Raw genomic sequence first — 25,427 nt, 5'->3', positions numbered from 1 at the left:
AGGTTTTCAGTCTGATTTTAATCTTGATTTTTTTCAGTTTTAAAACTGTAGCTTCAGCTCATTAAGTTGGTCAACATGGAGCTTTATTTTGAAAGAAAATCCAACAAGGTCAAAAAGGAAATTCCAATTCCGATCCAGACGCTGTGCTGAGAGATCAGCGGCTGCAGGAAGAAACTTCAGCAGCGACTTTAAATTCACCTTTTGACCTTTTGACCTCCTCCTCATCAGGGGAACCAGCTCCACCCCACCAGGTGGAACACATCTGCAATCAGCAGCCAATCAGCAGCCAGAGCCCTGCCTCCACCCTGTCTGTCATTTATTACCTCCTATTGTGCTCATATTATATTATATTATATTATAATATATTGTATCATATTATATTATATTATATTATATTATATTATATTATATTATATTATATTATATTATATTATATTATAATATATTGTATCATATTATATTATATTATATTATATTATATTATATTATATTATATTATATTATAATATATTGTATCATATTATATTATATTATATTATATTATATTATATTATATTATATTATATCATATCATATTATATTATATTATATCATATTATATTACAAACTTGGCATTTCTGCTTCACACTCTGTTGTTGTTGTGACTGCAGATCATTTTCATGTGTCTTCACTACCATGGACTGTCTCTACGATTTCTTATCTCTGCTTCTATGTGCAGAGCAGTGTCTGTGCTCTCTTATCTTAAATGTCACATGCTCTGTCGAATGTCCTTTTATCTTTATACGTTTTTACTTTACACTGATCTTTATATGATTTTTCTGTCTTGTGAAGCACTTTGTGACTGTTGATCTGCGAAAAACGCAGTATAAATACATTTTACTTGCTTCCTTTCAGTTTTTTGTACTTACTCACTCATATTGATTATCCACCGCTCTGTAGTATTTCATACAGATATATATAATATATTTATGGTGTGTACTTATGTATGTGATTCATTTACTTTCATATTAACTAAATTAAATTTGAATTTGGTAAAAAAAAAAAAAAAGCTTCTCCAGTCGACAAGCCTGCAGCTCTGCTGCTATTTTCCTTTCTTCTTCTCTTCATCTGTCTGGATCCTATTTGAACCAGTTCATTTTAAAATAAGACGCACAGAGGGGGGAGCCAACGTGAACTCAGGTTCTCCCGGCGCCTCTCGCCCCATCACATCTGGATTATTCCTCTCTGAAGCGCCGTCCTAATGCCAGGCGGCGGCGAGCGGCCGGCCGGCTCCGCCCTCTGAAGGCCCGGCTGTCAGGACGGCGCCGGGGAGAGCGAGCGCCGCAGCTGAACGGAGGTTAAATGGAAGCGCCTCAGAGGGGAGATCTGAAGGTTAATGCCAGTCTGGGCTCGGCGCCGGAGCGGCTCGGCGCTCGGCGGTTCGGGGTCAAACGCCTCCCAGGCCATCGGGCTCCCAGCAGGCCGAGCAGCCGGCGAGGACAGAGGACACTTCCTGTCCTCTTCTCTGGTTCATACAGAGGAACGAGGCCTTCGACAAGCCGTCATGGCGTCCGGCGTCACCAGTGAGGACGGGCGGTCCGTCCAGGTGGGTTCATGGTCAGACAAACGCAGACGTTCGGACCGACCGATGGACGATCAGCAGATGGAACCAGATGAGCTTGAGGTGTTTCGGCAGGTCAGCTGTTCAGGCTGCGATCACATGATGGACCCGACGACCCCGACCCCTGGTCCCCCGTCCCCCGGCCCAGGTGGGACACCGGGACAGGTTCCTGACGGGGGTCGAAGCTTCTCAGAGTCCTGGACCTCTTCACAGCTCCTCAGCCCAGACCTGCTGCAGGTTTCAGAGGAAAGTCCAGGTACCGGAGTGAGATCACATGACTCAGCGTTCAGGACAGAGGAGACGCCACACAGGGATCCGTTCAGATACTGTCTTTATTCAGCGAGTGGGACACTAATGTCTTCATGGTACAGTTACAGAGACAGGAGTCAGTTTTCTTTACCCGTGTCTGACTCCAGAGGTAGAAGACGGACTGACGGCGGAGACGCAGAGGACGGGAGATGGCTGGAAGCTACTGGGAGGACAGGCGGGGACCAGAGTCACTGCTGGGGACGGGAGTCACTGCTGGGGATGGGAGTCTCTGCTGGGGACAGGAGTCTCTGCTGGGGACGGGAGTCTCTGCTGGGGACAGGAGTCTCTGCTGGGGACAGGAGTCTCTGCTGGGGACAGGAGTCACTGGTGGGGACGGGAGTCTCTGCCGGGGACGGGAGTCTCTGCTGGGGACAGGAGTCACTGCTGGGGACGGGAGTCACTGCTGGGGACGGGAGTCTCTGCTGGGGACAGGAGTCTCTGCTGGGGACAGGAGTCACTGCTGGGGACAGGAGTCTCTGCTGGGGACGGGAGTCTCTGCTGGGGACAGGAGTCTCTGCTGGGGACAGGAGTCACTGGTGGGGACGGGAGTCTCTGCCGGGGACGGGAGTCTCTGCTGGGGACAGGAGTCACTGCTGGGGACAGGAGTCTCTTCTGGGAACGGGAGTCTCTGCTGGGGACGGGACTCTCTGCTGGGGACAGGAGTCACTGGTGGGGACGGGAGTCTCTGCTGGGGACAGGAGTCTCTGCTGGGGACAGGAGTCACTGCTGGGGACAGGAGTCTCTGCTGGGGATGGGAGTCTCTGCTGGGGACGGGAGTCTCTGCTGGGGACAGGAGTCTCTGCTGGGGACGGGAGTCTCTAGAGCCTCTGCCGGGGACGGGAACAAGGGTCCAGATGTACTGACGCCAACAAAGCAGTGGACAGGGTCCCTAAAGGGACAACATGTAAGAGGACAGACGGCTTCCGCATGCTGTGTCCAGAGAAGACAGGCTCTGGAGGACGTTTAAAAGACGGAAGCAGAAGAAAGATCTGAAACTAAACGTGTTACAAGTAGCTTTAAATGTGTCCACAGAGACAGCGACTGGACGGGAACACATACCAACTGTCTTCAGCGGGACACTCAGACATCGACGGCGTGACTCGAAGACGAAGCGAGTGGACGAGTTACAGGACGAGAGACGGACGCAGCAAACTCAGGAGAGAACCGTGGACCGAAGCGTCCAGACCGGGACAGAAACACGATAAGGCACAGTTAGTCCTCCAGCTCCAGCAGAACCTGGAACCCGGTCCAGACAGACCCAGCAGAACCCGGTCCAGATCGACCCGGTAGAAGCCGGTCCAGACCGACCCGGACCACCGGATGCTGGACGACGTCCGGATGCTGGACGACGTCCGGATGCTGGACGACGTCCGTCTGCGGTCGGAGTGAAGACGAGCTCTCAGTTTGAGGAACGCAGACATTCATTCCCAGAGTACGACTCAGCTTCAGTTACAACATTCCGCCAGATTACAGACTGGATTACTGATTACATTGATGCTCGGCTCTGATTGGCTCATCAGACGGAGGCGTGAAGATTCCACCGCACCGCGTCTAAACTCGTCCTGTGTTCGTATAAAAATAATCTGAGGGGGAAAAATAGTCTCGAATTTTCATTTAATCGCATTTTCTCTGATCAGCTGTTAAACCTTAAAACAAATCTCCTTTAGAGAACATGATCAGATCTACGTGACGCTAAGCAGAGCGATGATAAGGCTACTGGTGCAAATCTGTTTTTATACAATACCTAATATCGTTTTTTTTTTTTTTATGAAGAATGAAAATTATGAACCAAAAAACAAACTATTTTCTATTCATGCAGCACAGATTCTATCAGAGGAGAAAACATCAAATTCTGAAGACAGAACGACAGCTGTAACGAAAATAAAGACCTTTTTAAAATGGATTCTTCACACAAGTTTAAAATCCACCACCAAAGACAGTGAAACAAAAAGAAAAGAAAGAAAAAAAGTTTGATAAAGTTACTCAGCACGTGGGTTTTTAGACATTACAAAAGTAATGGAGTAATGCTTGGAATCTGTTAAGAGGGGGAACTGGGCTTCTGTAAACCTGGAGGTGGAACCAGCAGGGGGCAGTGTTTGGTAGGATCTGATTGTACAGCAGCTGATTCCTTCACTGAGAACCGTGTGGAGTGAAGGAAGTGAAGCATTCACTCCCCTCTTCCCTCTGAGGTGTGTGTGTGTGTGTGTGTGTGTGTGTGTGTGTGTGTGTGCTTGTGTGTGTGTGTGTGTGTGTGTGTGTGTGTGTGTGTGTGTGTGTGTGTGTGTGTGTGTGTGTGTGAGGCACGGACTGATGACAGTGGCGTGAAATGCTGGTGGAAGCAGTGCATTCTGGGAGAGATGAAGATAAAGTGACACTAAGTCTAAAAATAAACTCCTTTGTGCAGCTTTGTTTTTTCAAACTATCTTATTTACAGTTTCTTCTCTAAAGTTTTTCTAACTGTTGCATCTCAGAATAACACAGTGGAAAAGATCATTTTCCACTTATTTTCGGTGAAACCCTGAAGGAGTGTCTCAGAAAGCTGCATTTTTTCTTTTTTTTTTTTGGTTTCAATGCTAAATTGTTCTGAACTTTTCTCTGTTTTCTGCACAACGAGGCTTTATGAGTGGAAGAGATTTTTACTTCCTACTTGTTCAGGTTTTGTTAATAAAGAAAAAAAAAGTCACACTTCTTAAAGTGAAATCAGCAGTTGCCTGGGTTTAAACATCCTTATCGTGCTGGGAAGATGAGTTTCGCCCCTGCTCTTCCTGCTCAGGGGAACGACTCTGTCTTTGTTCAGAAAGAAATGCAAATGGAAGGTTTTGCATGGACGTCACAGAGAGGAGACGCCGTCTGGCGAGCGATCAGCGGCCCGGCCGGCGACATTCACAGACAGTAACACGTGGAATGGTCAGAATATCCAACAGCACTGACATTTATACAGACACACACTTACAGGATATGGCTACTCAGCTGTACAGGAACACGTGGTTAGCATTCAGTCGTTAGTAACGCTTCCCTTCTGATGCCTCTGGCCTCCGGAGCGCCGTGGTTAGTGGGTTAGTGGACTTTACAGTATGCAGAGTACGACCACGTAAAGCTCCGACGTGTCGGATCCGATCAAACACAGCAGGTTGACGGTTCATCACAGCTAAAACTAAATGCAGCGGGTCACATCGACTACCGAGGATCTATCAGCTTCACCTAAAACTATCAAGTATTTGCCGTCCGGCTCGCCTGCTGTCCTTCTACATTCTATTTAAGGCAACGTCTCACCGAGCGGACTGACCTGTGGGTTTGCATTGAGGAGTGGTCACATGTATTGCTCATGGGCTCTGAGTGTAGGAAACCACCACTCCACAGATGGTTTTTGGTCATTAATACCTTATTAAGGCCCGCAGAGGAAATTACATTCAACTAGAGTTCAGTCCACTGAATTGCAGCAGTTTAATGAGGATGCTGGGGGGGGGGGGGGGGGGGGGGGGGGGGACTAGACGGTGATTCGGTGACACAAGGTTCCAAATACTGATGTTTTAGACTTTGACACTTGGAGAATGGAAGGACTGGTCAATAGGACAATCAGGACGTACTGAATCTCTTTCAGTGGTTGGTTTCAGTGCCGAGATCAGCGAAGCACCTGGATCTGCAGCAGGTCTGATATGGTCGAACAGTAGTGAAAATAAAACAGCTACTTTGTGAGGAAGCGTGATTTAAGAGCAGTGCTTCACTGTCCTGAAACCAGAGACTGGAAAGTCGGTCTAACCATTAATGCACTCCTTCATTGATCCCCCTCGTCAGGATAACCTCCTCCAGCGACAGCAGGGCCTACGGTGGACCGGCGCCTCGCTCTGGAGGCGGACGGAAAGTTTGCTGGTGCTGCTGAACAGTGGAAACACGGAATTTCATCCACTTCATATCGGAAGATTAAAGCTCGGCTGTTAACATCACAACCTGGAGAATGGGTCAGTTAAACCCTGAACAAGCGAGGGTGGGAGTCGGAACCTTCTCCCAGACTGATTGTCGGACTATTTTCAAAGTTTTCAGCCAATCTTTGTAACTCGTGTGAGATTTTCTGGCCACTACAGCACTTCAGCCAGACGGAGACGGCTATAGTGTTTGCAGGTCGTCCGATATGAGGTGAATGTGACCAAACGAGGCGAGAACCGTCGGCAGGACGGGGGTTCCCACCGACGGTCTCGGACCTGGAGCCTCTGGACATGCATACAGGATCCTACACTACACTCTCTGGTTAATACGTTGTTTACAGTCGCAGCGAGTTTCCTCAGACAGACGGACAGTAAGCCTCACAGTCTCGTGCAACACAGTTGTTACTTTGGCAGTTAGTTTGACAGAAGTACAAAGGGCCGCGGTGGGAGCCTGGCGGAACGCCGTCAGGCTCCCGACCGGCGCAGAGCTCAGTTTGATCGGACGTGACGTTGATGCGAGGCTGCAGCGGGTGGAGTTAGAAGTTGGTTTCCCTCTGCATGGGCTGCTCGTCTTTCTTGCCGGCCGGATCCTCGGAGGCCTGGGCCTTCCTTTCGGCCTCCTTCTGGTCCGGGTCTTCGGTCTCGGCCTGTTTGTACATCTCCGCCTGCTTGCGCTCGCGCTCCAACAGTCTGTAGTTGATGAAGTTCCCGATGAAGAGCCAAATGCTGGCCAGGATGACCACGCTTCCACAGCAGAAATACATGTACTTGTAGTTTTTGGTCACATCCACCAGTTTTCCTGCGAGACACAACAAGAACAGTGTCAAGGAATCAATCGTTTCAAAATCTTTAGGTACTCTTTAGATTGGCCGTACCTGCCAGCGGGGGGCCGATCAGAACCGGGCAGCACTCCACGATGGTGGTGAGTCCCACGGCGCTGGAGAACCTCTGAGCTCCCACCAGATCCATCAGCGTCTCGAACAGCACGGAGCTCACCATGCCGAAGGCGAAGCCGAAGAAGATGGCGTACACCACCAGGCCGGTGTAGTCGTCCGCCAGCGGGCACAGGATGTGGCACACGCCGTTGTACAGCACGGCGAAGCTGAAGAAGTACTGGATCCGGGGCCGCACCCAGCGCGAGTTGGCCAGCAGCCCCATGGAGGGCCGGGCGAACATGTCGACGAACGCCAGGATGGAGAGGAGGAAGGCGGCCGAGTACTCGTCCACGCCCATGTCCTTGGCGTAGGCGGCCAGGAAGACGATGGGGGCGAAGAAGCCCACGAACATGATGACGTTGCCCGACAGGTAGATGAGGAAGCCGCGGTGCTTGAAGAGCGACAGGTCCAGGTACTTGTTGATCAGCTCCCAGAAGGTGCGCTTCTCCTTGGTGGTGGTGGCGACGACGGCCTCGTCCTTCTTGGCCCTGCCGGGCGGCGGTCCAAGCGGCCTCATGAGGGAGCCGGCCACGCAGCAGTTCAGCAGCAGCCCGCCCAGGATGAGGAAGCTGCCCCGCCAGCCGAAGTGGTTGAAGAGGTACTGGTTGAGCGGAGCCAGGGTGCTGAGGAAGACCGGGCTGCCCGCCATCGCCAGCCCGTTAGCGATGGGCCGCTTGTGGTAGAAGTACTTGCCGATCATGGTCAACGCCGGCTGCAGGTTGAAAGCCAATCCAAGTCCTGGAACGACAAAGGCACGTTCAGTTTGATGTTCTCTCATGTGAGGAACTCATGGTGAATCCATGAATTCACCCTGGCATTAAGCCCTCAGCAGTTTACCCAGAGCTCCGGGCTATATTTAACCGCGCTCTGCAGTCAGAGGCTAATCCAGTTAACTCAGAATGGGCCCGGGTGGATTTAGACGGACTTACCGCCGATCACGCCGATGCAGATGTACAGCTGCAGCACGTCGTTGCAGAAGGAGGCGGAGATCATGCCGACGGCGCAGAGGCAGCCGCCCATCATGACGATGGGCCTGCAGCCGTACGTGTTGACCAGGATGCTGCTGATGGGCCCTGCGGAACACCGGGACATGTTTACATGTTTACATGTTGATCAGGATCGCTGACAGCGAGCCTAATGATTTAATCTGGTTAGCGCCGCACGCCGGCGAGGCGCCAGCGGCTATTAATAGCAGCGGCTGAGCCGCTGCAGTGTTTCAGAACCTGGCGTCAAATCGATTTGGATGCAGCGACGGAGTGATGGATTAGAGAGGACTGGCATTCAGGACCGTCCTCCTGCTTCCTGTATCCCGCAGCTGAAGACGTACAGACATCAGGCGAGGAGACGAAGCATGTCATTTTTGTTTTTCCTCTCAGCTGCGGCCTGAAAACATGCTTCACAAAGCAGTTCCTGCCGTCTGCAGCGCGGTGAGGTGATATCGGGGGGGTGGACCCCTGCTGTGCCGCTCCTGCATGTGAAACACCGTCAAGCTAATTCTCACTGTCAGTCTTTATTAAATGTTGCAGAAGCGCTGAAACTTTATTTAACTGCATGTCAACAAACATCAGGCCTGCATTTATAAACGTTCCATTTCCAGAAGGCTTGTTTTGTACGAGTGTTGAGAGCTGTGAGGATGACTCTCATGTCCGCTGGGGAGCAGAGCAGCACACTTCAAACCCAACCGTGGTAAAACCATCGTCTACGCACATCGATGCAGCAAACAGAGGGACCACTGTGAAGCTGTAAACTCAGCTTCGGCTCCTGTTTGGCCTCCAGGACATGTTTAGAGAGAGAGAGAGAGAGAGAGAGAGAGAGAGAGAGAGAGAGAGAGAGAGAGAGAGAGGAGAGAGAGAGAGGAGAGAGAGAGAGAGAGCGAGAGAGAATCCTGAGCTGCTGCTCAGTAACTGACTTTATATGGCTCTTATCTGCCGCTGAGGACTCGTCACACTGGAAGCTGAGCTTATGGGAGGCACAGACGTCTCCAACCCTGGAAAACCACCACCAGATCCAGAACTCTGCAAACCCTCAGCATTCATGTGTACTGTGTTTTAATGGCCTTCAATATCTGGAATCTTCAGGATTCATGGAATCAAGAAGGCCAAACATCCTGCAGCAAGTAAAAAATGCTCGATTCTTTTCTTTCAACACGACCAGACACATAAAATGAGTTTTACTTCTTTCTGCTGCATCCTTTCAACTGGCAGCGGGAGTTTTTCACAAAAACAAAGTGTGTGGCTGTGAAATGTAAAATGTTGTTTTGACAGTGAGAAACTGTCAGTGGTTATGCAAGAAGGTCAGTCCTGCCAGGAAGAACAGAAGGAAAACTCCCACTAAGAAGACAACAGCAAGCCAGCGTTCGACCTGAATGAAAGTTTTGCTTCTATTGTTTCATTATATTTTTTTACCTTTATTTCCAGAAGAAAATACGAACTCCACATTGAACTTGTCTCGTGTGATCGGTTTCTCACTCAGTAACATCTCTTCATAATTAACTGGATAAATAATTTGGTGAAATCTCTGCATCTTGTAAATGACGCTGTATTGGAACTGGAGGATGTGTAAAGGGAGCAGCAGGAATCTCTTCAATAACGCCGTCATTAGCAGCCAGAAGCTTCGGTTGAATTGAAAGCGCCGCCCCGGGTGAGGAGTCCTCGCCCTTCATTTCTCTCTGCGACCTTGAGCAGCGTTCCCCTCATTTGCATCTTCGGCGGCGGTGGTTATTCCCGGGGGCTCGGCGGCCGAATGGGGGCGAGATGAGGAGCCCCGGAGCCGGCGCCGAGCCGAGCCGAGCCGGCCCTGAAACAGGCTTATCGTCCCCCGGACAGACGCAGCCTGGACTCCATCACACAGCGAACAAAACCACGACTAAATATAACCGCCTCCGTCCCAAAGGCAATCACACTCCCGTCCTCCGTCCCTCCCTCCTCCACCAGCCCTCCAACAGGCGGCGCCGATCCGTCACTCTTCACAGCCGGATAAAGTCCACAGAAACGGAATCAAGCGACTTTCAAATGTTACAGTGACACGAGAAAAGAGGCTTTTCTGGGCGGCGGTGCGTCGGGCCGCAGGCGTCTTCACGCGAGGGATGGAGGACAGCCCGTCCTAAGACCGGTTCTTCTGTGAGGTAAAGGTTGATCCATGTTTTCAGGCCGACTCGAGGCTCTGAGATCAAGTTTAGAGCAGAAGAGCAGAGAAGAGCAAACGTGGACCGACTGAGAGGGAGCCGAGAGACAGACCGGGGAGCAGGACAGCAGGACAGGGGGACACAGGTGCAACACATCAGGGCGGTACCGAGGACAGCATGAGCAGCAGGCAGAGACAGGAGACAGGGCAGCACAAAGGACAGGACGGGCCCAGAGCGCCCCCTTATGGCCGCAGGGGCACAGGGCGCAACGCAAAAGACTTCAAGATCAGAAATCAGTTTTCCAGCCACTCCGAGGACGAGCACAGAATCTGTTCAGTCACGAAGAAACGGCTTGAAATGGAGACGACTTTAGGGTTTGGAGTGATGATGATGGAAACAAGTGGATCGCGGCGCTGCTTCCTCGCAGATCCATCTTTTAAAAAACAGCTGTTCCTACGTTTTTCTTCCAGATGAGCGATTTGCTTCACTTCCAGTCCTTCAGCTGTCAGTTCGACTGACAGCGACTGTAACGGCGCGCAGCGTTTCCACGACCTTCAGCTCTGGATTAGTGACCCTGATCCTCAGCCAGGTGAGGAGCGGCGGCGCCGGCGCCGGCGTCACGGCTGCAGGGCCGACGCTCGCCATACGAGACTCTGGACGCTCCAAGGAGCTCAGGACGGCTGCTGGAATCTAACCTGCTTTGCCTTTAGGAACAATGGACACTGTTCAGAGGGGAGGCTGTCGGCCGACAGGATGGTTCTCACGTAGTGACCCCTGACCCTAACCCCTTCGCGCTGGTGGCTCTGTGCTGTCGTGTAAACAGCCCTGAGTGTGGTAATCCTCCGTTCTTCTTCACGGTGTTTCTCTGAATGCTGGATTCTTGTTTTCTAACTATAATGTAGCAGACTGGTGTTTGCAGAAAACAGCGGCGGCGGCGGCGGCGGCGGCGGCGGCGGCGGCGGTCGGGCTCCGCTGTCTGAGCAACACGTCTAACGAGCTCCTCTTCCCGACTGGTTCTGCCTGCTTCCTCTGCACCGTTTTCAGCCCTCGATGTGATATTTCGCCCTGCTGCGTCCAGAAAAGTCACTTCTGATGGTCGGAGGAAAAAGGAAACGGCGGGGCGAGCTGGGAAAGCTTTGGAACAGAATGAAGCAGTAATCAGATTACTGCATTGTAACACCAATAGAAGCAGCTGCTTCTTCTTCGCTCTGCCGGGAGAAACCGTGAACCGGTATCTAAAGGCCTGAATGAGGAGGAGAGCGACGGGACGGTCACGGCGTGGACAGACGGCGGCTCGCCGACGGCGGCCCGCGGGGCTGCAGGCGGCGCCGGGAAGACGGCGGGTGACGGGGGGATACGGTGGAGATGCGACTGCTGAAAACACGCCGTGACCTTTCTGTGCTTCTGGATTCTGAAAAATTAACAGCTTTTCTAACAGATCTGGGTTTTCTGGGACTCATTCTGACTTGTTTCTGCCTCCGGAGGCGCGGCGAGCGACGCTCTGCCGGCGCACGTTTAAATCTGGGTCATGCTCTGTCGACGGCCTGCGTCTCTCTCTGCTCGTCCTCTTCATCTTCAGGGACGAAAACCACACGATGCGAGACGAGCGACGCCGGCGGCGCTCCTCGGGGTCAGAGGTCAGGGAATCGTCCGATAAGCCTTCACGGTGTGGGAACCGAACAAACGGCTTTTCAAATGGAGCAGAACCACCAGCGACTCGCTGAAATCTGAGGGAACAGCACCAGTTACGAGGTGGACATAGACCCGCGCCGCCGTTCGACTGAAGGGAAACTTCAGTTCGGCTTAAAAATCAACGTCTTGATCACTTTTCTATCTGGTTAAATTTCTGACAATCAAAATGAAAATCCCTTTTTTAGAGAAAAAGAAAAAGAGGTCAGATTATTGTTCAGATTGAAACGCAGCAAGATCTGAATCTGAGTGGATCAATCCCATGATGCACCTCACTGTGTCACATGATCTCAGCTGGAGCCCCGCCGGTGTTTCGCTGGCAGCTCAGCGAATCCTGCTTTCTGCTTTAGTTCAGGATCTGACCAGGAAGTGTTTCTCCTTTGTTTCCTCCAGTTCTGGTGACGTCTGACACGTCTGAAGCATCCGGGCTGAAGTTACTCCACCAGCAGCCGTTTGAGGATCTGCTGTGCAGGAAGTGACTCCTTTCACATTCCACAACAAAACACAGCGAAGCTGACTGATCCAGAGGAAAACAAACAAACAAACAAACAAACAAACAAACAAACAGGTGCTCAGGGTTCCACTGTCCACTGATAAATAAAGAGTTAATTAAAAAGCAATAAGATAAAAGTTTTCCGGGGCCTTGAGACGTTCGGGTTTCCATCGATTCTGGTCCCAAGATATCTCAATGCTCGCACTCGCTGTGTTTTCTGAGCTTTAATGAAAGTGGCCAGCTGTTTTCTAAAATCAGTAACAGATCTTCTGTTCTAGATGAGTTCGGCTGAAGGTCGGACTCGTCACTGGGCGGAATCAGTACAGGGAACTAGAGGGCCTCTGGCCAGAGGATCAGCAGGATTCACCGCGTCTACAACCAGCTCCTGCATCTCAGTCGGATTCTAATCAGATAAAGTGTTTACATTATGGGATGGTAATTGGATTGGCATTCAGTCTGATGATCTACAGTCCATCATATTTAGCATGGAGTGTGTGAGTGTGTGTGTGTGTGTGTCCCACAGTGCTGTCATGTGTATCATGTAGCAAAGGGGTGTTCAACCTGCGGCTCTAGAGCCACATGTGGCCCTTCAGTCCCTCTGTAGCGGCTCCATGAAGCCTTCAGCACATCATACCTGAATAAACACTGAACTTGTTTTGATATTATTCTATGATCCGTCACTCTTGGTTCAAAAGGGATTCAAAAAAGGTCCAAGTAAAACTGGCAAAACCACAAGAAATGAAGAAAAAATGATAGAAAAACTTAAAAAAACTGAAATGTCTCCAACTTCGAACTTATGAAAATGAAATATGGCAGAAAAAAGCATTAAAAAAACTGTTTAAAAAGAGGTAAAAACAACTAAAATTTCAAAACTGTCAATAAAAAAAGCTTGAAAGGAACAAAACTCAGGGACAAAAACAGGTTAAATGTGATACAACGTTCTGTTAGGAACCGTAGTGAAAACTTCATGAATGCTTCATTAGATCCTGTTTTGTTTGTGAATCTTGCTGAGATTGAATCTTGCTACATGCTACATGCTACATGCTACATGCAGCATGCAGCATGTAGCATGTAGCACATGTAGCATATAGCATGTAGCACAAAGCAACGTGCAGCTCAGGGTTTTGAGGTTCAGGAGCTTCGTCCTCATTTTGGTTAATTTCCTGTGTCCCATCAACCCAAACTCAGGGTTCCTTAAGGAGCCAACATTTTGTCCCCTCTGGTTTTCCGTACAGGAGTCGTGACATCTGGCCTTCATCGGCTCACCTGCGGCGTACATGACGGCCAGCATGATGGAGGAGATCCAGGCGATCTGGCTGTAGGAGGCGTTGAAGATGATCTGGATGTCTTTGAAGAAGACGGTGATGGCCTTGGGGAAGGCGTAGGAGAAGCCGATGGAGATGAAGGAGCCCAGCACCACGGCCCACCCCCAGCCGCCGTCCGGCGGGGGCACGGCGGGGGGGCTGGCGGCCGGCGGCGGCATCACGGGCCCTCTGCGGGACGGGCTGCTGGCTGGAGGAAGAGGAAGAGACGGGGCACATTAGACCGACAGAACGAGACTGTCCTTCCGCTGATCAGCTCCATCTCAGCTCTTTCAGGATTTCTTTTAAGGACAGAAACTATTACAAAGGAAAGCTGATTATCAGAAGCTGCAACCAGCCTCTTACAGACTAACGAAACATCAGAGTAGAAAAGACTTTATTAATCTCACAGTGGAGCAAAAAGTAATGAAAGGTGCAACTGAAGGAGGAGTAACGCTGCAAATCATAGTCAGGATGATAATAGAAAAACTAAAACAGGGAAGATGTGACAGAGCGTGCAGCATGAATCTAAACAGGAAGTAAAAGAACCTCCTGATTTCAGTGCAGCAGAGTGAGAGGATTACAAAGTGTCTTTGGATCCAAACATGGCAGCACCGTCCATTCCAGACTCCACCCCCGGCCCCGCCCCCGGCCCCAGCCCCGCCCGCCGCTCACCTTGAGCCTCGGGCTCGGTGGAAAACGGGGCGTGGCCAGCCGCCTGAAATCAGCTGATGTGTACAGAGCAAACACGCCCTGATTACAGGAGGAAACCAGCAGCGCTTCAGGACGCCCGGCCTCTCTCTCTCCGTCCAGGACTCACGTCCGGACGCAGAATCGACCCCGAGAGCCGCCGGCGCCGCTTCGCACCGGCGAGCAGCGGCAGGAAGCCCCGACGCGTCTGCACCAGTTGTTTTAGAGAGACGACCAGACAGGAATTACTGGACGGGTCACAGCGGCGGGCCGACAGCAGGGAGAAGACAGGAGGGGTCAAGGGTCACGGTGCAGTTTGACACTGTCATTGTCAGAGGTCATCCCGGGGTCACCTGCTCGGCAGGAAGAACTGGTTTTAGCGTCTTGTTCTTCTTGTTCACTGAACACTCATCATGACTCTGCAGTGAAAAACCTGTTTTCTGCTGCTGTGACTGAAAATTCAGCTCAAAATCTGCCGAAATGCTCCTTTAAACACTTCTGAGACGGCGTTTTCCTCTGAAAGATGTTCAGCTGTGAGAGAAGCGTTCATAAATCATTGGTTCTGACAGGAAGTTCCTTATCGCCAGCAGAACAGCGTTTAAAGAGTCGGGATGAGTTTAATCTTCACCCTCATTCTTCGGCACAGAGACTGGGTTTCACCGCTGCAGTGAGAGCGCCGAGTAATCCCGCCGATAACATCTCCCACGCGGCGGTTAACCGGTCTCTCCGCGCTTATCTGCTGAGCGGCGCTATCTGCAGCGAGCAAGCCCTCCGTCTGCTCGCCGCTTCCTGCGTTCAGAGCCCGGACTGGACGCCGCGTCTTCCACAGCGAGCCAACGACTCGAGAAAATCACCATCGAATAACAACGGCCCTCTGAGCAGGCCGGAGAGGTGGACGCTCTCCGAGGACGCCGCCGCCGCCGCCGCCGCGCCACCGCCACCGCCGCCACCGCCGCCACCGCCGCCACCGCTGCCGCGCCGCGCCGCGCCGCGCCGCACCGCGCCGCAGACACACCCTACACAATAAATACCAATGAAAAAATGTAAATTTGTTATAAATTCACCAAAAAATGAAACTTTCACTTCCACTTCACAGCGAGAGGAGTCGTCTGCGCTCGCAGAACTTTCCAGCTCAAACATCTGTGAAGTTTTCCATCAAACACTGAAACACTCCATCGTCTTCATGAGCTTTTTTCCTGATAATCTGCAAAAAAAAAACAACTTCTGGGATTAAGCCGTGATCCAGAGGAGAAGCAGGCTCTTTCTTGTCATTTATTTAAAATCGTTTAAACTCCTAATTACCACAAATCTAAGAGGACAAATTCAAGGGTTCTGGGATGAGTGGGTGGTTTCTGCATTAAAGTAGCTTCAAAACGAGCAAAATGCGAAGGAAAAAACTGTAATTAGAGCAAGGCTGGTGTCTGTCAAGGCCGATGCTGGGAACGCCGACGCCTCGGCTGGAAACATTACACCTGACTGTTCTTCACGTGAACAAACCAGGCTGAATGGAGATTTAATCCTGGGACTGAGCATCCTGTGTGTTGCCTGTTTAATCAAAGTGAGAGATTACGGCGTTTTTCCCATAGTTCCACAGAGTGGGTCTAATCCGGGCTAATCAGATTACAGGCCGTCCGCCGCCGCTCTCCCTGGAGATACTGCTTTTGATTGATCCGACGCACCGAGGATCCTCACAACCCGTAAGCAGCTTAAATTGACGGGTTCCAGTGCGAGGCGCCGAACAGGCCGGCCGTAAACCGAGCCGCCTGTGGATGAAGAGGAAGAAGCAGGAGGAGCGCCGAGCCGGGCGGATCTGGTTTATGATCAACGGCAGAACAGCTCCAGAAGTCAAACAGAAGCAAAGTCACCGCTCGGTCGCTGCAATGTCAACACTTCCTCCCGGCTCCGCCAGCTCCTGTCCTCGTCTCTGCCGAAGACGACCAGAGCAGCCGACAGACGGACGGACAGAAGGACGGACCGGATGGACGGACCGGACCGGATGGACCGGACCGGACCCAGCGTTCAGAGCTGCTACAGAGTCCAGAACTCTGGAGGCCCGAGTCCGAAAAACTCCTGCAAACTCTGCTGGTTTCCCTCCAGCTGATCGGCTTCCACATCGCTCAGAGCCCAGAGGAGAAACATCTGCTGAGCAGACCTCACTCCTCCCTGATGGGACTTTTATGATTTTCCTCAAAGGCCAGAAGTGAGCAGCTACCGATCCAATCCCACAATGCACCAGTGCTTCTCTCAGGCTGTCAGGAAACTACACATCGACTGGAAGGCGACCAGGTCCAATGACTTTAAACAAGCTTAGTTCCCTGATTGTAGAAAAGGCTGACTGAATATTATGGGATGGTGATTACATTCTGAACTGGGGCTTTTCTCTCCACTGGTCGTCCACGGGTTCGATCCCCCGTCTCCTGCTGGCCCCTGTCCTCATCGTCTCCTGCTGTCCCCTGTCCTCATCGTCTCCTGCTGTCCACTGGACTCATCGTCTCCTGCTGTCCACTGTCCTCATCGTCTGCTGATGTCCACTGGACTCATCGTCTCCTGCTGTCCACTGTCCTCATTGTCTGCTGCTGTCCACTGTCCTCATCGTCTGCTGCTGTCCACTGTCCTCATCGTCTCCTGCTGTCCACTGTCCTCATCGTCTCCTGCTGTCCCCTGGCCTCATCGTCTCCTGCTGTCCACTGTCCTCATCGTCTGCTGCTGTCCACTGTCCTCATCGTCTCCTGCTGTCCACTGTCCTCATCGTCTCCTGCTGTCCACTGTCCTCATCGTCTCCTGCTGTCCCCTGTCCTCATCGTCTCCTGCTGTCCACTGGACTCATCGTCTCCTGCTGTCCACTGTCCTCATCGTCTCCTGCTGTCCACTGTCCTCATCGTCTCCTGCTGTCCCCTGTCCTCATCGTCTGCTGCTGTCCACTGGCCTCATCGTCTCCTGCTGTCCACTGTCCTCATCGTCTCCTGCTGTCCCCTGTCCTCATCGTCTCCTGCTGTCCACTGGACTCATCGTCTCCTGCTGTCCACTGTCCTCATCGTCTCCTGCTGTCCACTGTCCTCATCGTCTCCTGCTGTCCCCTGTCCTCATCGTCTCCTGCTGTCCACTGTCCTCATCGTCTCCTGCTGTCCCCTGGACTCATCGTCTCCTGCTGTCCCCTGTCCTCATCGTCTCCTGCTGTCCACTGGATTCATCGTCTCCTGCTGTCCACTGTCCTCATTGTCTGCTGCTGTCCACTGTCCTCATCGTCTGCTGCTGTCCACTGTCCTCATCGTCTCCTGCTGTCCACTGTCCTCATCGTCTCCTGCTGTCCCCTGGCCTCATCGTCTCCTGCTGTCCACTGTCCTCATCGTCTGCTGCTGTCCACTGTCCTCATCATCTCCTGCTGTCCACTGTCCTCATCGTCTCCTGCTGTCCACTGTCCTCATCGTCTCCTGCTGTCCCCTGTCCTCATCGTCTCCTGCTGTCCACTGGACTCATCGTCTCCTGCTGTCCACTGTCCTCATCGTCTCCTGCTGTCCCCTGTCCTCATCGTCTCCTGCTGTCCCCTGTCCTCATCGTCTCCTGCTGTCCCCTGTCCTCATCGTCTCCTGCTGTCCCCTGTCCTCATCGTCTCCTGCTGTCCACTGTCCTCATCGTCTCCTGCTGTCCCCTGGCCTCATCGTCTCCTGCTGTCCACTGGACTCATCGTCTCCTGCTGTCCACTGGATTCATCGTCTCCTGCTGTCCACTGGACTCATCGTCTCCTGCTGTCCACTGGACTCATCGTCTCCTGCTGTCCCCTGTCCTCATCGTCTCCTGCTGTCCCGTGGCCTCATCGTCTCCTGCTGTCCACTGTCCTCATCGTCTCCTGCTGTCCCCTGTCCTCATCGTCTCCTGCTGTCCACTGTCCTCATCGTCTCCTGCTGTCCCCTGTCCTCATCGTCTCCTGCTGTCCCCTGGCCTCATCGTCTCCTGCTGTCCACTGTCCTCATCGTCTCCTGCTGTCCACTGTCCTCATCGTCTCCTGCTGTCCCCTGGCCTCATCGTCTCCTGCTGTCCCCTGTCCTCATCGTCTCCTGCTGTCCCCTGGCCTCATCGTCTCCTGCTGTCCCCTGGACTCATCGTCTCCTGCTGTCCCCTGTCCTCATCGTCTCCTGCTGTCCACTGGATTCATCGTCTCCTGCTGTCCACTGGACTCATCGTCTCCTGCTGTCCACTGTCCTCATTGTCTGCTGCTGTCCACTGTCCTCATCGTCTGCTGCTGTCCACTGTCCTCATCGTCTCCTGCTGTCCACTGTCCTCATCGTCTCCTGCTGTCCCCTGGCCTCATCGTCTCCTGCTGTCCACTGTCCTCATCGTCTGCTGCTGTCCACTGTCCTCATCATCTCCTGCTGTCCACTGTCCTCATCGTCTCCTGCTGTCCACTGTCCTCATCGTCTCCTGCTGTCCCCTGTCCTCATCGTCTCCTGCTGTCCACTGGACTCATCGTCTCCTGCTGTCCACTGTCCTCATCGTCTCCTGCTGTCCACTGTCCTCATCGTCTCCTGCTGTCCCCTGTCCTCATCGTCTCCTGCTGTCCCCTGTCCTCATCGTCTCCTGCTGTCCACTGTCCTCATCGTCTCCTGCTGTCCCCTGGCCTCATCGTCTCCTGCTGTCCACTGGACTCATCGTCTCCTGCTGTCCACTGGATTCATCGTCTCCTGCTGTCCACTGGACTCATCGTCTCCTGCTGTCCACTGGACTCATCGTCTCCTGCTGTCCCCTGTCCTCATCGTCTCCTGCTGTCCACTGTCCTCATCGTCTCCTGCTGTCCACTGTCCTCATCGTCTCCTGCTGTCCCCTGTCCTCATCGTCTCCTGCTGTCCACTGTCCTCATCGTCTCCTGCTGTCCCCTGTCCTCATCGTCTCCTGCTGTCCCCTGGCCTCATCGTCTCCTGCTGTCCACTGTCCTCATCGTCTCCTGCTGTCATCTGGCCTCATCGTCTCCTGCTGTCCACTGGACTCATTGTCTCCTGCTGTCCACTGTCCTCATCGTCTCCTGCTGTCCCCTGGCCTCATCGTCTCCTGCTGTCCCCTGGACTCATCGTCTCCTGCTGTCCCCTGTCCTCATCGTCTCCTGCTGTCCACTGGATTCATCGTCTCCTGCTGTCCACTGGACTCATCGTCTCCTGCTGTCCCCTGTCCTCATCGTCTCCTGCTGTCCACTGTCCTCATCGTCTCCTGCTGTCCCCTGGCCTCATCGTCTCCTGCTGTCCCCTGTCCTCATCGTCTCCTGCTGTCCCCTGGACTCGCATGGCGCCCGTCGCCGACGGCGTGGGTCCATCCGTGGATGTAAAGTGTTCTGGGACTTCTAAAGGAGGATCATGAAACCAGGCAGGAACCTGCTGAAGCGGTCCAGAGGCGACGTCCTCAGGAAGGAACTCAGACCACAAAGTTCTCCAGACTTCTGTTGGAGGAACAGCTCCCCCGACGCCTCGCCCCCGAAAAACAAAGGTTTTCTGTGTTTGTATCTAACTTCCTATGTATACATTCACATTACAGCCGTCTCCCAGGGGTCTCGGCGGCGTTCCCACGTCTATAAGGTCTTCCGGACAGAACCGGCCCAGACCACAACACTGCGCTGCAGAGCTGCAGCCTCGTGGACGTCAGCAGCCTCTTTTGTTTCAGAACAGAGGCTCTAAAGCAGAATCAGCCGGCGGTCCGTCCTCTGAGGGAAGCTCCGGAGGACGATCGGCCGGGGGAAGAGTGGGCCGCGCTATAGGAGCAGCAGGACATAATGAACAACACCTCAATCCATCTCGTGACCTTCTGGTTCCACCGCCCAGTGTTTTCAGCCGGAGGCCCGGCAATAAGCGCCGCTGCAGGAGTCCATTCCTCACCGCAATCACGGGACAGAGCGGCGCCCCTCTGCGCCGAGCGGCGAGATTTATCCACAGAGAGGCAAAAGGTCCTCTGCAGAACACCTGCACACTCCCAGCATGCCTCTGTTCCTACAGTGATTTAACTTTCACCGGTTTACACAGAAAAATACTGATGGTCTTCATGACTCCCGGGACTGACTGGATGTTCTCTGAACACAGACCGTGAGAACGTCCTCAGAAACCAGAAACTCAGACCAGGCGTCCACTTCGTTGGGATCCAGTGTCTCGAGGTGCTTCAGCTCCAGGAGTCCAGCCGGCAGCAGAGTCCAGCGAGGACGAGGCGGGAGACCGCGACCCGAAACCAGGACGAGGCGGGAGACCTCGACCCGAAACCAGGACGAGGCGGGAGACCGCGACCCGAAACCAGGACGAGGCGGGAGACCGCGACCCGAAACCAGGACGAGGCGGGAGACCGCGACCCGAAACACTTTTCCAGTAATGAAATCACCCGACTGGCCGAAACTCGTCAGGCTGGGCTTCACGGTTCTATAGTATAACAGTGCGACTGTGTGAGTGTGTGTGTGTGTGTGTGTGTGTGTGTGTGTGTGTGTGTGTGTGTGTGTGTGTGTGTGTGTGTGTCGCCCACGGAAACCACTCCGCGGCTTGGCAGGCGGCCTGGGAGGCGGCGTCCTTTGTTTCCCGGACAGACGGACGGTTCAGGTTTGGTTTACAGCGAGGGCCCTGCTGCCCTGCTGCCCTGCTGCCTGCTGGGACGCCGGTGTTGTGTTTCAGGTGAGTTTCAGTCCAGGAGCAGCAGAGGGGCGGGGCTTAGCAACCCTGGCGAGAGGCGAGCCCAGGCCTTGCTGGGAACGTTTCTGAGATCCGGACTGTGGAAGCCTCGGTGGAGCCGAGTTCATGGAGTCACCTGACCTTCAGTCACGAGTCAACATGAGTCACATGGCGGCTGAGAGCGTCTTGGTTTCTCAGTGGAGCAGGAGAACATGAACTCTGCATGTTCAGGACATCGTCCCACAGCTGCCACAGGACAGTCCAAGGCTCAGAATCATCATCCTGTCCAAGACGAGTCTGACCGGGGAACTGAACCAGAGGGCGACGGGGTCTTCCGGCTCCTTCCCGCTGCCGAGTTGCACCGCCGCCTCTGGCACCGAGCCAGCAGCCGCGGCCACCGCCACCTGTTTGTGCGGAGACACGTCTGGGTGCAGCGCAGCCAGTCTGCTGAGTAATCTTTGTTTTGTTGCAACACGAGAAAACCTTGAGCAACAACCGGCTGCATCCTGGCATCCTCACAGCGGCCGGAGGAACCGGTTCCAGGCCCGATCCAGGCCCGATCCAGGCCCGTCTGGAGCCGGGTAACGGCTGGAGCGGCTCCGGCCACATGTTCCGCCTCCGTGCTTCACCCCCGATCACCTGCAGGTCCCCGTGACCTCAGAGGCCGGTCCGTCCTTGGTGTTCATGGGATCTGGTGTCGTAAATTCCAAACATCTATTAATCACCAATAAAACCCAGATGATTATTAACAAGCTGCAACAGGAAGAGAGCGCGCCTCCCGCTCTGCCTCGGCTTGTTCTTGTTCTGGTGGTTCCTGGTTGTACTGGATCAGGGTTCCCACCTCCACCCCCGGTTTTCCATCGCTTGAGCAATTCCCCTAAACACACTATTACTCATGTTCACACACACCGGTGTCTCGTAAAAACTCAACAGTTAACCGACAAAAAAACTGATCCTATGAACTGCAGGAAATGCAAATCCCATCCCTGAATCACACCTTCATTAAAGCAGCGTTTCAGTAAAAACAGATTTTATTTCATATCCAGACGAGCTTCGTTCTTCCAGTCAGACCGAAATAATGAAAAATACAGCAAGAAGGACGTCCGTCCCCGTCCCCCACAAATTAAAGTTTCTCTGACTTTAAATGCCGGGCGGCTCCATCTTTTTGTCTTTGACTGAGACTGAAAGGTCGGACCGGATAACGGCTTCAGAACACGGATCCCTGTGAGACCGGGATGGGAATGAAGGACGGCGGAAGGTCGGCGGAATCCGAGTGAAGAGTCCAGGAGACGCTCCCGTCCGACCTGCAGGAGACGATCTGAGGGACGGAGACAATCAGCCGCTTCGTTCTGACTCTGGTAAACACGCCGTAGCGCCTGACCTCCACAGTCCGCCGCTCCCGGCGTGACCTTCACCCCCCGCCGAGCCTCACGGGACGGAAACCTCCCAGCAACCCCTCTGCCTCCGGTACACTCTGTTCATGATTAACTGGAACTGGAGACGCAGGAACACGTTTCATCCTTTCCCCGACACGGCGGCGGCGGCTCGCTCTCACACACACATCCATCACACACAGTAACCCGTGGCTCTGCTCACAGGGAAACAATGGCGGCCCCTGAAAGCCGCCAGGCAGGAGGTCTTCCCATAAAATACACCTGAACCATAAAACCGTCTCTGAAGTCCTCCAGCTGATCCCCGAGGGCCCCGCGCCAACCCGGCGGACCGGGGCCTCGGCTGGGACCCAGATGAGGGCAGGACTCTGTAGACCTCTGTAGACACAACTTTTCCATCCCGGCTGCCAGAACCCACATTCAGCCGCCAGTCCGGAGCTCGCCGCCGCTTCGCGCCTCGCTCTGCGTCCTGAAGGTCAGAAACCGTGAAGCCAGCGGACGCATCGCAGGAGCGGTTTGGAGCTGCAGTCATAACACTGAACAGACAGCTGGACGGACTCTACCGTCTCCGGTACGTCCCCGGACGTAAATAAACCGGCAGACGGCAGTAAACTCGCCCGCTCAGTCACTGTCATCGGGGGACAGAGACACGGCCGTCAGACTGTGAACAGTGGAACTGTGTGCGACGCTTTTTCGCCTGATGGTCAACAAACACACACCGTCACGTCCCTGAGACGTCACAAGCAGCTCCTGTGTCTCCGTCCTGTCATGATCTGGGATAAACGGACGAGGGTCTGAAGTGTGACTGATTAGATGAAGGAAATGTGGTAAAAACTCTTCATTACTTTCTCAGATTCTAGAGGGCTTCACCAGACTCAAGGCTTTGCTGATATCAAACACGTTTTCACTGGAAACATCGTCTGAATGGGGCCTGAATGAAGACAGCGGACAGAGACGCTTTAAGGCGTAAAACTTAAAAAAGAATCCGCTGAAGCCCAGAGAGGAACGCCTCCTGGTTAATTCCAGTAAAAGTCGGATTTGGAGGGAAGGTTCAGGTGAGTGTTTAACAGTAACACATGTGTGAACACGAAGCCCCGCCCACTATCAGGCTCACGGCGAGCCCGGCGTCCACGCCACCGACAGAGGTCCTGATCCTGAAACCCGACCCCACTCTTACGACGCTCGCTCACATGGCCGCCGCTCCCGAAAACACACACTGACGTCTGTGTTTCCATCCTCCGGTAAAAACAGTGTGTGTGTGTGTGTGTGTGTGTGTGTGTGTGTGTGTGTGTGTGTGTGTGTGGAAACTCTCAATGTCAGTCCCCTGAGGAAGGTGACAGCCCCCATGTTCGCTGCTTTTCTGACAAACACACACTGTGGACAATGTCAACCGAGCGCTGTTGATTCCACGCGGAGCGCCACCCGGCATGGAGGACCGTCAGAGGAGCCTCGTGACCCCGAAGCCCCAGAGGTCACCAGAGGTCACCAGAACCAGAGCAGACCGATTCATTCCAAGAAACGCCGGGGGGAATATGTTCCTCTGGAACAGAATTTATCAGTAAAATCTCCTAAACAGATGTTTAGTTTGAAGAGGATCAGCTGACCCAGCGGAGCGCCGCTCGCCGCTCTTATCGCTCTGACGGCTGAACGGTAAACACGGTGCGCAGCCGGTTAGCTTAGCTGGAGGAAGTAGCTGCACCTGGCCCGGGAGAGTCCGGCTCGACCCCCATAAAGCCGCAGACTGTTGGTTTTACTCTTTACTGTATTTACTCTGTGAATGAAGGAGACGCGCTGCCATCATCGATCTGCTTCAGGAGTCGGGAGGTGGAACAATGATCAATACGATGGAATAGAAATAAAACACTCGTAAAGTCTCCACGACATGTCAGGTTTTCCTTTTCTTTTGAAACACCTGATTCCTCCAGTTGTTTGACACTGGAAAAAACATTCCCACAGTTCAGTTCAGTTCTGCCTTAAACTGTTTGTAAGTGTTGTTTATAAGTGGTGGTTTGGCTTTGCTCAATGTAATGTCTCTGATGAAGAAATGTCCAAATCCAGTGGAGGCATGTGAGCAAGGTACGCCCCAAAAAATCATATAATTACCTCCAAGCCTTTGATTCGGGGCAGATTAAAGCTCCTTCACCAGATGTTTTCAGGTGAAAATAGAAAACTGCATTTCTGGCTTTTCATTTATTCAACAGTGATTTCTGAAAATCCTCAATCCCCTGGAAACAGGGGAAACCCGACCTTCTGAAAAGACGGCAGCCTGCGGAGCGCCATGACGACCCCGAGGAACCAGCAGGACGTGGAGAACGTCCACCGAGCGCCTGATGTAATTCCAGCTTTATTCTAGGTTCTAATCCTCCACTGCTTATGAATTCTTCTTTAAGCTGAACACTGCTGCTGTACACCGTGACCCTGACCCTAAATCCGAACCCTAACCAATGAGAAAGTCATGCGGCACGTGTGCAGTACTGCTTCTGGCCACAGGAGTCGCTGTTCAGCAGAAACACGCTGACAGGCATTAAAACATTAAACTGTTTCAATAAAGTGCAGAAGCAGAAGCGCGTGCCTTCAGTTCACCAGTATGGTATCATTATCAGAGTGATTCTTGTCAGTTTGTGATTCTGAGGCCGGAGTTGGTGAAAGATGCGGTCCGTGCGTCAGTCTGCTGGTTCCAGCGTGTGAAGTTATTTTTACAGCGGATGAAGGAGTGAATTAATCCTCCTCATCAGCCAGGGCATCCAGCTCTTCGGGGATCCTCTGACGGGGATCCGGGGTGAGGAGGCGAGATGCGGCGGGGGGGAGCGGCTGAGTCCCGCAGCGGATCATATGATGCTGCTGATGTAAGGAGGACAGGGACCGGATGGAGCCGGTCTTAATTCCCGGGCCTGCGCGGCTCCGCCGGCCGCTCGGAGTGGATCCGAACACCGGAACGATCCACGGCCTCGTTCCAGCCCGCCGCTGCTTCAGGGACCGGGACCGAGCTGCGGGGCAGCGGCGGGAGCGACCGTTTCGCTCCGGACCGCATCCCGAGCGGCGCGCCGCCGCTTCATTCATCCCTGCGCCGCGGCGGCGCGCACCGCGGCCGCGGCGACGGCGGCGGCTCGGTCCGTCCTCCGGATCACCGGCTCGCCTCCCAGCGCGGACAAACAGGCAGTAAACACGGTTATTTACCTTGGAGGGGACGGGCGGCGGCTGTGCGTGCGTGCGTCCTGCGCGCGGGGCGGCCGGCCGGCGGGGTGACCTTGGAGCGGGGAGATGCGTGCGTGCGTGCGTCCGCGCCGCGGTCGGCCGTGAGTTTGAATGTCCCGAGCGAGCCGCCGCCTGACGCTGCAGAGGG

The 25,427-nt window shown here is 53.4% G+C and overlaps 1 protein-coding gene across 1 annotated transcript; it reads right to left on the bottom strand.

Moving 5' to 3' along the window:
* Positions 1-2,609: 2,609 nt before the first annotated feature.
* Positions 2,610-25,417, bottom strand: LOC115404466 (monocarboxylate transporter 2). The gene is made up of 5 exons (XM_030113801.1): positions 25,262-25,417; positions 13,340-13,585; positions 7,697-7,840; positions 6,708-7,505; positions 2,610-6,631 (listed from the first exon to the last, which is right to left on the bottom strand). Exons 2-5 carry the CDS (start codon positions 13,554-13,556, stop codon positions 6,369-6,371), a joined length of 1,422 nt encoding a protein of 473 aa, XP_029969661.1. The 5' UTR covers positions 13,557-13,585; positions 25,262-25,417; the 3' UTR covers positions 2,610-6,368.
* Positions 25,418-25,427: the final 10 nt, after the last annotated feature.

Source organism: Salarias fasciatus, chromosome 17 (genome assembly GCF_902148845.1).
Source record: "Salarias fasciatus chromosome 17, fSalaFa1.1, whole genome shotgun sequence".
In the NCBI taxonomy this organism is placed as follows: Eukaryota; Metazoa; Chordata; class Actinopteri; order Blenniiformes; family Blenniidae; genus Salarias; species Salarias fasciatus.
Note: the sequence above shows the minus strand (reverse complement) of the source record. Positions and strands in the feature narration are given on the sequence as shown.

Coding starts and splice junctions, on each gene's coding strand:
- LOC115404466 (XM_030113801.1), bottom strand. CDS start 13,556: ATGCCGCCGCCGGCCGCCAGCCCCCCCGCCGTGCCCCCGCCGGACGGC. Junction 7,841..13,339: donor GGCCGTCATGTACGCCGCAG/GTGAGCCGATGA, acceptor GGTGTTCCGCAG/GGCCCATCAGCAGCATCCTG. Junction 7,506..7,696: donor CTGCATCGGCGTGATCGGCG/GTAAGTCCGTCT, acceptor TTGTCGTTCCAG/GACTTGGATTGGCTTTCAAC.